The sequence below is a fragment of the Helicoverpa zea genome, chromosome 10 (assembly GCF_022581195.2).
Source record: "Helicoverpa zea isolate HzStark_Cry1AcR chromosome 10, ilHelZeax1.1, whole genome shotgun sequence".
Lineage (NCBI taxonomy): Eukaryota > Metazoa > Arthropoda > Insecta > Lepidoptera > Noctuidae > Helicoverpa > Helicoverpa zea.
The window spans coordinates 9,488,674-9,502,815 of NC_061461.1; the positions used below are offsets into that span (position 1 = coordinate 9,488,674).

Genomic DNA, 14,142 nt, shown 5'->3' on the forward strand with positions numbered 1-14,142 from the left:
TTTCTTACACATTTAAAGACAGCCTCCCAATAGCATTGTATGTGAATAGTGATGATATTTTGTTCAGAGTGAAATTTTTGCAACAATGTATCCGAGAGAATTCAACCAAAGATTGTCGGCACCTGATGAATGGCATGCGCCTCGCTTCCTGTCATAGTTTTGAGAGCGGTGTCGCACTTGAGATAATACGACTTAAGTCAATATGGAAATCCATAAACTTATGCCCTTTTGCATATTAGGTGGTACGAGGTCATATCTCTCTTAAGCGGAACGTGTATGACCTTAGGAGACGAAATGATAATTGCTTGCAATCACTTGTCTCCAATCCCGTCTGGGTTTGATACCAATGTGTCTTGCAGCCAAATTATAACTTACGAAGAATTGTTGGTTTAATGTTTCAGTTTATGATCTTGGATGAGTTGACGAGTAAATAAAATTGATAGTTCCGTTACTGTGTGTGATGAATTGATGAATCAGGGTGAATCAATCATCGTGGTTGAATTTTAAATATTATTATTTTTTATTGAGATTTGACGTTATTTTAGTGTACGCACTTTGCGGCAAGGTAGCTCTCAATTGGATGAATCAGTTTTGTTTCCGATGGTTACATTTTGGAGCAAAGTTCAATTAAAGGGAGAATAAAATTAACTACTGCTGAAGAAGTAAATTATACATCACTTAATGAGACATTAATTACGGCAACCGCCAACCCTCCCTGCACACACAACCAACCAGCCATGAAAGTGCATAATCCTTTATTTTCCTTTGACGTAACACTGTCAAGCCACGACGTTTACTTAAGGGCTTGCAAAGTACACAGATTATGTCAAACAAGGAGTGTTGGCCGTCTTTGTTTTGTGTATGTTTACTCCTTCTCGGTCACGGCAGACCTGTGGTTTTACGTAGGTCAAGACCGATACCAATCTCGATTCTATTTGCTATATATTTAGTGTATTCGATTATAATGGTTGGGTATTTCAGAGTCGATGAAGTCATAAGCCGAGTGCCGATCACTTTGTTTCATTATGTTTTGTTTGCACCGGTTATGGTAACGATTTGTTTGATGAACATCCGCGTTGATTTATGGAGCCGGATTTTTTGTTAATAAAATTAACTTTTTGTGTTTCTAAGACCTAAAAGTTAGACTTATTTTGCAATTTTATGTTCACTGATGTCATTCGCCAGGAAGAGTTTTGGCCATTAATTCAATATTTTATACATTTGACCGAGAAAACCTTTGCGCTTACAATACAGAGGCGTGCTTGTCACATCTTGTGCGGGATGTACTCGATACCTTTCTTTTCGCTTTACATCAGCCGCCGCTTCATTTAAACCGAAGAACACACAAGAACAAAGAAAACGTATCAATTAAACAAATACAGGAAATGAACATTCGCTTATTCGCTTACAAAGTTAATTATGAAGTAAGTTCGGCGATCAAAAAAAAGATTGTCACGTGCGAAGGAGGTACCCATTAACATAGCCTCGTTTTTTCGTCTGAGATTCGTGACACATCGTGTGTGAGCCCTGTGGTAAATAATAAATCTTTCTAATAAATAAAACAAGGGAACGTGAGTGAGATAAAGCGCGCATGCGCGTTCGGTGCGCCCTAAACGCCATTGTGGACGCCGACGGCAGATCGTTAAACGAAGGTGAAAATATTTTGTGCCTTTTTTAGAGATCAACTGGATGTGGTGATGTTTTTATGTTAAGTTGTTGTTGGAGTAATTGCTTGATGTCTTATGTTCTTGCGCAGTGAGGCATTCAAGTCAATAGTAATGCGTCTCTTTGTGGGAGTTTAACTAGCAGTTTATTGTAAGGGGGCGGATCTAATGGCGTCGTAATGAAACCTATCGTAGGTGGATGGGACTGAAACTTTATTTATCTTTGCAGTAAACAGGTTTATATTGTACCTAGTAGGTATTTGTATGGGAGAGAGTCGATGTGTGTAGTATTCTTCTTTTGCAATTGTCAACATTTAAGTTTGATAAGTATAGTATTGGAATATGCAGTCACGTAGGTACTTGTTAAGGATTTAAGCTATTAAGAATGATGAGAGCAGAAAAACTCTTAAAACGTAGAATGCCGTAATTGAAAGAGAAGGTGTACCTTCTATTAACATACAGATCACGGAACCCTCAAACAGTTTCAACCAGAAAAGCGACTTCAAAAATTATTTACCGAAAAAAATTGTGACCCAACTCTATACACAATGTGGTAGGTCATTCTCAATGAGCTTTGGTTGTTAATGTGTAAATATGTGTTTCGAATTTACACGAGAGCGACATCCACGACCGTTGCGGTCGGAATGTTGCGACGGTCGCATTGTCGCACGGAGGTGAAGCATTGATATTGCCGACAGGTTAAAAATAGTATGATTGGCTGAATATGGTAAAGCGAAAATAGAAATGCTAGATATTTTATTTATTATTTGTTGGATCGCTAAGAGAGGCTGCACAATCACCTACGAATATATCAATATAATGTTCGATGGAGTAGCGTAGGTATGCGCTCCTAATTACAGCTAATGAAAATCAATGTAGAATTATGTTTTCAGTAGTTTTTTTTTTTTTTATAGAGCCGTTTTGACTTCGTCAGCGAATAGGATTGATATTCACTGATGTCTTATACAATTTATGTTTTACGACGATTTTTATTGATCCCGTAAATAATCGATTTTCAATGCTGTACACTTACCTACATGTAAATCTGATTATTTTTGAAAGTTGCAAAATATTTTTTGCAGATTAGCTAACTCTTTTTATTTATACCTATTTTGTATGAACAATACAAAGCAATAAAAATGGTACATTAGTAATACATAACCTTAATGTCTGAGACTGACACAGATGACCACAATGACTGGAAGATGCACGCTGGCGCCGCGTGTCAACATTATCACCTTTATGGAGACTCACCTTTATTTCTCAGTTAAAACATTGTTTTCCGCTACTTATAGGTAACTACTTAATTTACCTTGTTGAATATATTATTAATTTCTTTGCCAATTAATCACTTATATGAGGAGAAACTTGCAAAATCAATTCCATACCTTGTGCTCGGAAAAAAGGGGTTTTTATATATATTTACGTAGTAATCTGCTGAAGACAACAGGTATTTTCAAATAAAGAATACGTATTTTTGCGAGTAATTACAGGAGTATTGGAGCATAACTTTCATTCAAGTATTCAGTAACTTCCAGTACTCCAGGGCAATTTTTTGTCGTTCACTATCAAAGTTGGATATTACTTTCTCATTACGATAAAAATAACATATCGTTGATAAACGCTATATTTACTTTCATGACAATAACATAAGCTTCGACACCAAACCTAACACCCGCGGGTTTTGACGACTTATAGCGTTGTCGTCTCAACAGATTAAACAAACAAGGCGGAAGCCGTTTGACAGTTCGCTTTGTGATCAGTAGCGGGACGTTACACAACACAAATAAACACACACTTAAATAAACAAAAGCTATTCGATTTTGAACCTTACTGCTTTAAAATAAAGTATATAAGATATTCTTGTGCGGTAAAAGGTAAGGTTGTATGGTGACTTTTTTATTATTTTTCAGGTTCCTCGGTCGTACCTACTAATTTGTCGAGACGAAGTCACCAATGCAAATATGGGGTTGTGAATACCTTGTGTAAAGATATGAAATTGTTTCCAGTCGACGCCTGGGAACAGATCACAGCTTGACTTAAGAATATTTTAATGAAATATTTGCTTTGAACCTTTATGATGTGGCGTTTTATTTACATGAGCTGCAGAGTAGACTGATTTGTGTGGTCTGATTTCTGAATGAAGTAGATGCTCATAAATTGTAGATATTTTAATTTTGTCTTATTTCTGTATTTCATCTCATAGTAAAAGCTGAATCATTCTGGTGTTGTGTGTGAAGTATGTATGTTGAAATCATATTTGATTTATGTAAGACTGTGGGCCAATTTTGGATGATAAAGGGTTAAGAAAAAATAAAAATAAAAAACGTGAAAATAAATGTAATAATAATTTAATTCCACAAACATAGAAGCTATGTTTGTGCCGCAGTTATAAATAGGTACTATTTGAACTATACAAATAATGATTAAGTTATAAATACACTGGCTCTGTATTTTTACAATAATATAATTAACAGCTGTATTAAAGCTAGTCATATTTCATTGGATTTCTGTAACATATAAATAGTTAACAAAGAGTCAAGTAATACTAAGGAAAGTAGGAATATAATGTACAATTAAAATTATCGTCTCAGCCTCGAGCTACCAAGTCACAACATAGATCATTATATCGAAAACAGCAGCAAAGAAACTGTTCAATACACCGTCTGACGCATTCATATTCCGACTCAACAATTTCATCAACATAGTACAAGTGCTGGAATGAAGTCTAATACTAAAATCTAAATTAAATAATACGAATAATAAAGAAATTGAAACTAAAGTGGAGTTAAGCGAGAAATAAATAAGACCTTGACTAGGATAATCGGGAAATTTAGAATGTTAATCAGCAGACAATAAATAATAATACATTTTAAATTCGTCACTATTTACAAAAAAAAAGGAACTAATTCGTTCTAGACCAAAATGGCAATGTAATGGCAAAGACAGTTTTCTATACATTAATTCGCTATTCAACAGCCAAAGGATGCAAATAATTCTACTAGAAAGAGTTTTTGGGGCTAAGTAATACTGAAGAGTACTGCTTCGCCGTGGTGTTTCCACCAAGATTAAGTAGACAGCCAAAAGTTACATGGGGTGTGCAGTTTCTTCTCGAGTCCTTCATCGACTCTCGATCATATAAACCGCTGTATTCAAGCAGATTCCGTCTCATAGAGTTTCTGGAAGACCTGTGCTAGGTACTCCAAATAGTTAAGGGTGTCCCTGTAAAGAAGAACGCCCATGTTGTTCGCCATCTCTGGGATCTCATTTACCGCAAGCTTCTCGATTGGCAGGTTACGAATGTTCATGATGTCCTGCAAAAAAAGAAAAATGGTACTTAGTAACATGTTCATAGAAATTAGAGCACTAAATGAGAAAATGAGGAAAAAAATATTGTTTTCTCAAAAATATTTAGTAAATGGGCAGAAAAAGTTTATAGCATTTTGGTTTAAGAGCCCCAGCATTTCGTACTCTTGGAGTCGACTCCTAAAACTTCGCTTTTTTTTACTGACTCTTTAATTAAGGTCGACTTTTATTTAAAAAATAATGATAATACTTACATTAAAATAGCATAGCACAGCTCGCACATCATGCATCGTTTGGGTGATGTTCTCCTTTAAGCTTTCATCAGCTATTATGTTGGGGTTCAACTCTTCGTTAGAGAACACGTACAAGCCCGCAACTATCATTTTCAGCCCTTTGTACATCCCCGGCAGAACCTCGTCGATTTTTGGCTGTGAACAAAGTAAAAGGAATATTTAGTACACCTGTTTTATAATTATCAATCATAATCGGGTATTTTTTGCTTCATAATAACGTTTTAGGGACTTAGTTGCAAGTCTTGTTGAAACCAAAAATTGCATTGACTTCTTGCTAATCTACTAAAGCAAAGATAAGAAAAATCGTAATTGTGATAATCATCCTAATTTCGATTACATTTCGATTGTTAATATTGCGAAAGCCTTGTGTTCTCACGTAAGCGATAGCCGGCCGACAACAATGAGTGCCACCGACGATGTCAATTCTTTGAAATCGATTGAAAAACTCATACGGATGCACGTTTTTGGCATCAGCGAATTCGCCGCCCTTCGCTGATTGTTTTCGTTTGGAAAACGTCAATCTGGCAACGTTCTTGTTATCAAAATTGGATTGATTTGTCAATATCATCTAAGTTGTTGTAACTCGAATGAACATTGTTAAACTTTTAATCGATATCTCGAAACTGATTTCATTCATGCAAAATTAAATATGAATCGATATATAATTCGATGCTTACCATCAACTGAGTAATATATTCATCCGGCATCGTCTGGTAGAGGACTTTTTCCTTTGGCAGCCATTCCTTAGGAAGAAATTCTGATGATTTCCACGAACCCAGTAGTTCGTCGAAACTGTTATAACTATGTAGTTTCATTGCCTGAAACAATTGGAAATGTATCATTAGTAAAATATGTTACAGAACCACATGTCAACTTAAAATTATTTGGTATTAAAAATGCTTATGACGTACATCATCAAAACAAAGAAACACAGTGAATCAACGCCTATTGAGAACAGTTGTATTCTATGAAAGATGGAAATAGATTGAGTTAATACAATAAGTTGATTGACTTTCATGGAAAAACTAGATTGAGCGGACGATGAGTCCTAGCGATTTCCTGGATTGGTGGTATAAATGTGCTTCGAGTGGGGAGAGCTCTGCAGTGGCCACGCGAGTACTGAGTATTTGCTTTCTTAGTTACATATATTTTGGGTGTTAATTCTCTACTGAAGATAAGGTATGTCTCTTTTACTATAAGTTATATTTTATATCCAAAGTTTCCGCAACTCTCAAGTTTTTTTTTGCGACTTACCACAACTACTGTCAATAAGATTCGAGTGTACTCGGAATAGAAATTAATTAAATAAAAAAAAACTTAGCAACTAAACAAAAATATCCATAAGCGATGTTATAACACCTACGTACGTACACTCGTTACCTAGTCGCAAATTGTTCCTGGAAATGGCAAACGTTTACTGCCCTCAGAAGAAACAAACCATAAAAACAAGATCTATAAAGAAGTGATTTTAATTTTAGTTCACAGATCAACTTGAACTGGTCCTACGCTCGCTACTAACTGTCATGTATTTATTTCAAGACTCCATCTTTCAATTAGATAATCACAAATAAAGACTACACGATCCCTATAGATATTAATAGACAGGTCAGTTGTGTTATAATTGGCAAATTGCTTTGTTTAGGGCTCGAGTCATAAAACCTAGATCTGATTATATTCGAATTCAATTAAATCCGATATTATGTGCTTATGAAATCTCGATCCTAATGTACCGAATAATTGATTTAATCATCCACTGAAGGTCGTATGAAAGATGAGATCGAAACCGGAGGTTTGCGGCCGCCGACGACATTTCACGTAACAAAACCTTTCCGACATTAAATTTGACTCTATGTCCATATTGCACGTGACAATGGGGAATTAAACAAAAACTACTCCTGTACTATTAGACGTAAAGTCCAAAAAGCTTTGACAAACCAAACAATCGGGAGTGGCAGATGTATCGTGCTGTAGTTAAGTGTCCCTTATGTAGGAAATGTTGTTAGACAACAATACGACTAATTAAAAGCTTGCAAAAGCCAACAAAACATCAACAATATTGGCTTGCCACTTATCGATGGTGATCAGAAAACTCTGTCCGAATATTAATTTGCTTCATTGAAATTGAGATACCGCTGATAAAAGTTCGCTAATAATACGCGCAATGAAATAAATTTACGATTATTTCTTTGGACATAAACCGAGTCGCGGTGTATGAATGGAGTCAAAGCGGAGATATTATCCGTTGCCGAAGTGGTAAGTAATTGGCAGGAAAATTAGAGTTTACAGACCTTTAAAAATTTTTTAAATAAAATTTTGAATGCAAATTGTGTGTCGCCATACATGAATGTAGTGCAGTTAATTTACAAAACAAAAAGTATGGAATGCCCAAGTAATGATATCGTATAAGATGGAATGTGCTATGTAGTCAGTGGCACACTAAATGCACAGGTGTGCGTCCGGTCCATCGGACCATATCCGAATCATTACTTACTAGCCTAACTGAGGCGTATCTACTTAGTATGATACCCTTAGAATGTTTGGTGTTCCCAAAAGTTCTAGTAATAAGTAAACTAAGAAACGAGAGCAATGATGTAAAATGAGTAAGGAAAAGGAGTATCCAATACCTAAAAGAGTGCTGTAATTTATTTATACCCCAAGTGACTTGAAAAAATACTATAAAATGTTTCATTGCATTCATAAAATGATTACTTATTTTCTCATTTGTTACAATTGGCAAGTATTTTGTAATGATTTCAGGTTGTATAAAAATAAACAGGGAAGAATTTGTTGTGTTCAGCGCGATGCAGTTACCGTGGGTGGGCGGGCATCGAGCGAGAAATTCGACGACTTAGCATCCGAATGCCTAGCTCGAAACATCGGAAGCTTATCAAATAAACATGCACCCACACAGGCGCAACACATTGATGTATTTACGGCACACGTACGCACCCAACGGCCGCAGACAGCCTGTCGCCCGTGTGAACAACGCTATCGTACTATGTACGTACATATTGTATGTATGTGCTATGTAATTGAATGTTTATATAGCGTCGCTATTGCAAAGATAAGCGAGCAGATGCACACGAGTCGCGAGTGCGACGTGCGACGCCGCGACCGATCGCAATCGCCGATCGGGTTACATCGCGAATACACCACTCATTTGTTTATCGTTATTACGTACAAAAGTTTACGAGCACTTTTTTAAGGAAGCGAGTTGAATTCCAGTGTCGAAAATGTGATGCGATAATATGACACCGGTGTAGTCAAAAGCACGAGTGTTATGACACATTCACACGGTGGCTGGTGGCGAGTCACACAGTACCGGTAGAGTTCGTTGAATTTGTTATTGCGTTCTTAGTACAACGCGGCCAGTTATTATTTATACGGAATGGGCTTGACGACAGATGTAGCAGCCTGATTTATTTAGGATATATTGTCTCTCATGCGTAACTTAGACGTTTATCTTGCTTTAATGTGATGACTAATATTAGCTGGACGAGATCGAAAATTGCGATAGGGGGATATACAATATTTTTTGTTAAAAATGGAGCACAAACAAAGAAGCCGTATGCGTCCTTGTTGGACCGCAACAATGGCGGTTCATCGCCACGATTTGCGTGTAAATCGCAATAAATATGATACATTAGTAACGAATGACCGACATTAAGGGGAGAGACAGAAAAAATCGTCGGGCAGGTGTGTCGCGCAATACTAATGCGCAATCAGTATTCGAGGCGTATGCGCACCGTCCTGTACCTCGTTCCGGCTACTGTGAGTCGATAATGTCGTTTTACGAGGAGGCAGCGGACAGGACGTCGCCGTCGTTACGACCGTCGAGCCTATTACAATGCCACCATACCTCATACGCGAACATCACACTCGATAACTGGACACATTCGACATAAACGCTTCCATTGTTCCGCTACCATTGACTGGCCAACTCTCGATAGGTCGATTATATCGACAACAATCGCCGAAATGTATACGAGTTCTGTTAAGGCAATCGAGTTGCTACAGAGTTTGTTGGTAAAGAGTCGTCCATAAATGATTCGAGGCGCGACTTCTACATCGCATTATTTCTCGTTGATCGGCCCACCTTACTTCCGATTCGGAAATTATTATATTCCTAGGATTGGAATGATAGAGCCGTCATATGAATCGTTGTATTAACATGCTAAACGTTTGTTTCTAATAATTCGTGAATGTTTTATGAATTCTTGAATGTAGGTTGAATTGTCTGCGATTCCTGTGCGACAATTACCATCTGATAAGTTAGTAGGTGCTTTTTTTAATATAAACTGGTTTGTAATAAAACAGCAGCACGTTTATATGTATGAACTTGATTGAGCAAAAAATCTGTTTATGAGTAATTTTAGTCGGACTCGGACAAGATCGTTGAATGCGATTTGATCAGTTACATATTGTTATTTGATGTGACGTGTGCTGTGTATAAAGCGTTTTAGCGACAAGGCTGTCGATACCGACATGGCGTCACAGAAATGCAGTGCGAAATTATAATTAAAAGGGAGGAAGCGGTCGGCCGGACGTAGAGACGCGAAACGGCCGGCGCCCGGCCGATGCAATCTCTCTTCCACGCCTGCGCCCGCGCCGTTCCACGGTGAGAAAACCGCGCTAAAAACGTGCACGCCGTGAATCTTTAATGGGTCAAATTTCGCGTGAAACTTTTGGGCAAAACCACTACAGAAATTGTATTTAAATTTAACTTATTCTAAGATTTTTACAAATTCTACAAAGGGACCTCGAAATAGAAATAATATATGTACGAATCCAATTCACAATAAATTGGGATCATTCACTTTGCATTGTATCCCAATAACTCAAAAGAGGAAGTACGAAAAATCGGCGCACCACTTGCACGCTTTACGCGTACGTCGGCAGAATACTATAGCACCTCTTACAGACTCTCATACATAAATCAATAATATCTGCGTAGATACAAACGCTAAAGGCATGTGTCGACGTTATGCTTAAGTTTTATTGGTATTGGTCGACCGCAAGCTCCGTCCGTTCATTTAGAACGACGCGGCGGGCATATAGATGCGGACGCGAATACTACGCGATCGCCTCGTGCAGAATCGATGAATGAAAGCGAAGAAAGGCCTTCGAAGACACCACTCGCGCTTTTGTATTTTGCTTTGAGTTCGTAAAGTTTTCAACGATCTTTGATAGGAAATCTAGCTTTACTTTAGGTAGGTTTTTCACCTGCAATGATACACTCAAAACACATTTCCTCATCACGGGACCTATCTTTCACTTGCCGAATGTCTACAACTGTTCTCCATATAATGCAACAGACTTTTTAAACCTTTTAGAGTAAAAGCAGTGTTGTGTACTTACAAATGTATCCTTGTACTTCGCAGTTGATGAGTAAGCGTTTTTTGCTTGCGCGACGAGTTTCAACGCGACCTCCTTTGCATGATCTGCCGGGTACGATGGTTTTGACTGCAAAAAAATATTTATTTTAGACTTTCCTATACTAAATATATTTTCCAAGTAACGATACCTAAAAAGTCATTCAGAAAAAAGAAGTATCGACCAACCATAAGTGTCCCAAGAAATATTAAATTGATTAGTATTTACTAACACCATTTCTACGATTAATTTTTTCTGCTTCCATCTGCGGCCGGTCATTAATTATGCGGTTACTTAAGCCGACCGCAAAAGTTTGACATGAATACAAAACAGCTTCTTGTTAATCTACATTATTATCTGTACATTTTCTTTCATCATCACTTACTCTAGTATTGACACAATATTTTTTCAAATCCTATTTTCGTTACAATGGTTCTAATCAACTTCTTTTTACGTGCCTATTGCTAATGTAAACCTGTTTACTATTTAATATGTCCTTACTGTTTCATCAGCTGTCTCGTATTTGTCTTTAGCTGTGACTTTCTGACATCGTCTTTCTTTCTTCCCTTTTCCATATTTTCCATATTTATTAAACCTTCATCTATTTTGGGTTGTCTATTTACCTGAGAATCATTATAATCGCAGGGGTTAGCCCAGAGTCTGTTCTCTTCCGTGTCACGTCGCTGCCGCTCCATGCTGGCCCGGCTCCGATGGGGCGCCGCCGACGACCGCGGTGACAGACCGCACACCAACAATAGCAGGCACACCGCCGCGCAGACGTTGACGTATCCTAGGAAACAAGGAAATATTAGTGATAAGTTATGCGAAAATGTTGAAGAAATTTTAGGACTCCCAAAATTGACCCAGAAACTGCTAATTTGAAGATGGTTGAAGAGCTCGTCTTTGATGATACGTCTGCAGTTGAATTTGTTTTGACAAAATACGTCAGTACGTATGTCAGTCGATTTTGGCACGTTTAACTTGAGTTCCGTACAATGCATCGCGGTGATTCATTTTCAATTCTGAATGAAAGCTCTTGTATTTTTTTCAATGCATCTCATTTAATGAAAACGCTTAAGAGCCACTTGTTCCGTATGCGGCACGCGCGATGGTATCGATTATGGTAATCGGTGAACATCCGATGAATAAATACATCGCGGCCCAGAGGTGGACAGCCTTTGCTAATTGTCCAGTGAACCTGTGTGAATCACTAATGCGGCACTATTTAACGGTGGCGCGGTAATCAGACTCACATTCTGCAAATTGGTTACTTCATCAAACTAATTTATCGATTTAGTCTTAATCGATGTTAATGTTTGCTCGTGTCTGTTGTAATGTTTTTATTTCTATGGCAGTTATAATTGCTATTGTAAGTGGTCGCATTTATTTACTTAATTGAATATTATGTGACGGGCGGTATGTAAATGTGAGTTATTTAGAATTTTACAGATAAAGAAATATTAATTGAAGTCAACAACTGTCACCAGCAGAAGGTGTGCGTCGTTGACGCAGAAGTATTTATTGACTTGACATTCGTTTTACTCGTTAAAATGGAATAATATTACCAACGCTAAAGGTAATAATTTGATGTGTGATTGACATAATTTTTTATTTGAATGTAGAGTTATCGCTGTCCACCTGTCTATTATTCCCAAAAAAATACAAGAATTTGCAAGTTATTTGAATAATTGGATAGTCTAGGATGATTTTTTCAAATGCTTTAATTTAAAATAACGCTTATGCCCACATGATGGTGATATGAATTATTATAAGCTGCCATCGGAAATGTCATAGTAAATATCGCATTGCAACTGGTATAAAAGTCACTACTTAATTTCTATCAACCCTTGGAAAGACAATAATATTGATGACAAAATTATTGGTGTCATGCTCAACGCCCTAATCACATAAAATAACAGCTGATAACACAAATTAACGCAAACTGACAAAATACCTATTACGTATTAAAATTTTATGATGTCAAATCAACAATAACGCATTCCCCTGACGTTTGACGAAGATAAATCCATCAGCTCATTACGGCGCTTAGATAACGACTTGCCTCAACAATTAAAACAAATAAAAATAATCAGGTCTTCCATTGTTTACCTATTTAAATAAATCACTCGGTGATCTTCGACATTGTACTTGATATCGAGAAATTATGACTTAATTGACAAGGTAAGGAAAATGAAAGCGGTGCATCGAAGCACTGCACTAATGATTAGCAACATTCGTGATTATTTTTAATTAAAACTGATTATGCATCCTTTGATCACAAAGTATTTAAGACCACATAGAACTGACGGCACTAATAAGCGTTTAGCTAATCGAGTAGGTATAGTTTTTTGCTTCCGATCGAGACCGCTAATATAAGGCATTGAAATATATCGATTGGGTTTTGTTAAATAATTACCTCATTATAATGTTTAGGATTGCACATTATTATGTCAAAACAAATAAATCGACACAATCAAAGTAGTACCGAGTCACTAGAACAGAATGTTATATATTTTTTCAGTGTTTTGACTCAGGTGTGAATCACAAGTGTTATGTCTGGGTTTAGTGACTAATGTAGGCAAAGATCTCACAGTTATTCGCGATGATATTATAATATCTGAACTGTACGAAGTTCGTTTCTAATGTTCCAGTTTAGCAAATTATGAATATTTTTTGCGTTTTGGCAAATGGCCATGATAAGACCATTTTTTGTAGTGTAAACAAATATTCTGTGGCTTACTCATGTGTTAATGATCCGTTTACGAGTTTTACTTATTCTGAAGCTTTTAAGAAAATTTGGGCACACAAACATTCTTACCCAACTCAAATACATAAGTTTAGATTCATCAATACAGTCATACAATCAGCACAAATGTGTGCGTGTGATTTTTTCACCATCTCGTTAGCGCTCCGGCGGTTTCGCTGCGAGGCTGCGGCCGCGGGCAGAGCGGACAAATAAAACAAAATTATAGTTATAGGGCTCCACCGCTTATTATTTAACTAGACCCTGTGAACTGATACCGATTACCCCCATCCTTGTTAAAAACGATGTACCTCACTCCGCACGAAACATAAATGAACAATTTGCATAAACAAACCCCTCTCATTAGGTATGCAATCCTTATAACTAGCCGAGATTTAGTTGTAGGTTATATTGCCCTTTAATTGACACGATAATAATGTTGTACCAATTGGGTTACAAAAGGCGACCGCAAAGGTGGAGTCGGGCAATAACGATCATGTCAAAAGGAAGGTCCGACACACACAACACGCGTTAAACACACGATCATAACATTTTATTAGTGCTCTGGTCAAAAGCAACCGCGAGACCGCCGTCAAAAGTTCATGTACAAAAAAAAGAACAGGTCAGCTCGTAAAAGACGTAGAGTCACTGTGAGACAAATATTTTCACTGGGTAACCACGAGATGGAGATAAAAATATGGAGCTAATTAAATGTTTGAATCTGACAGTGGGAAAATGAAAGCTTTTAAGTAGGTGTTGCATT

The 14,142-nt window shown here is 37.2% G+C and overlaps 1 protein-coding gene across 1 annotated transcript in view; it reads right to left on the minus strand.

Annotated features, from left to right (window-relative positions):
- Window positions 1-3,999: 3,999 nt before the first annotated feature.
- LOC124634154 overlaps window positions 4,000-14,142 on the minus strand; it is a 32,993-nt gene continuing 22,850 nt past the window's right edge. Inside the window, exons 3-7 of the mRNA XM_047169578.1 lie at window positions 11,260-11,426; window positions 10,622-10,726; window positions 5,941-6,081; window positions 5,225-5,398; window positions 4,000-4,978 (exon numbers count right to left, since the gene is read on the minus strand). Coding sequence (XP_047025534.1) covers window positions 4,817-4,978; window positions 5,225-5,398; window positions 5,941-6,081; window positions 10,622-10,726; window positions 11,260-11,426 — 749 coding nt within the window. The 3' untranslated portion in view covers window positions 4,000-4,816. The remainder of the gene's footprint in view (window positions 4,979-5,224; window positions 5,399-5,940; window positions 6,082-10,621; window positions 10,727-11,259; window positions 11,427-14,142) is intronic.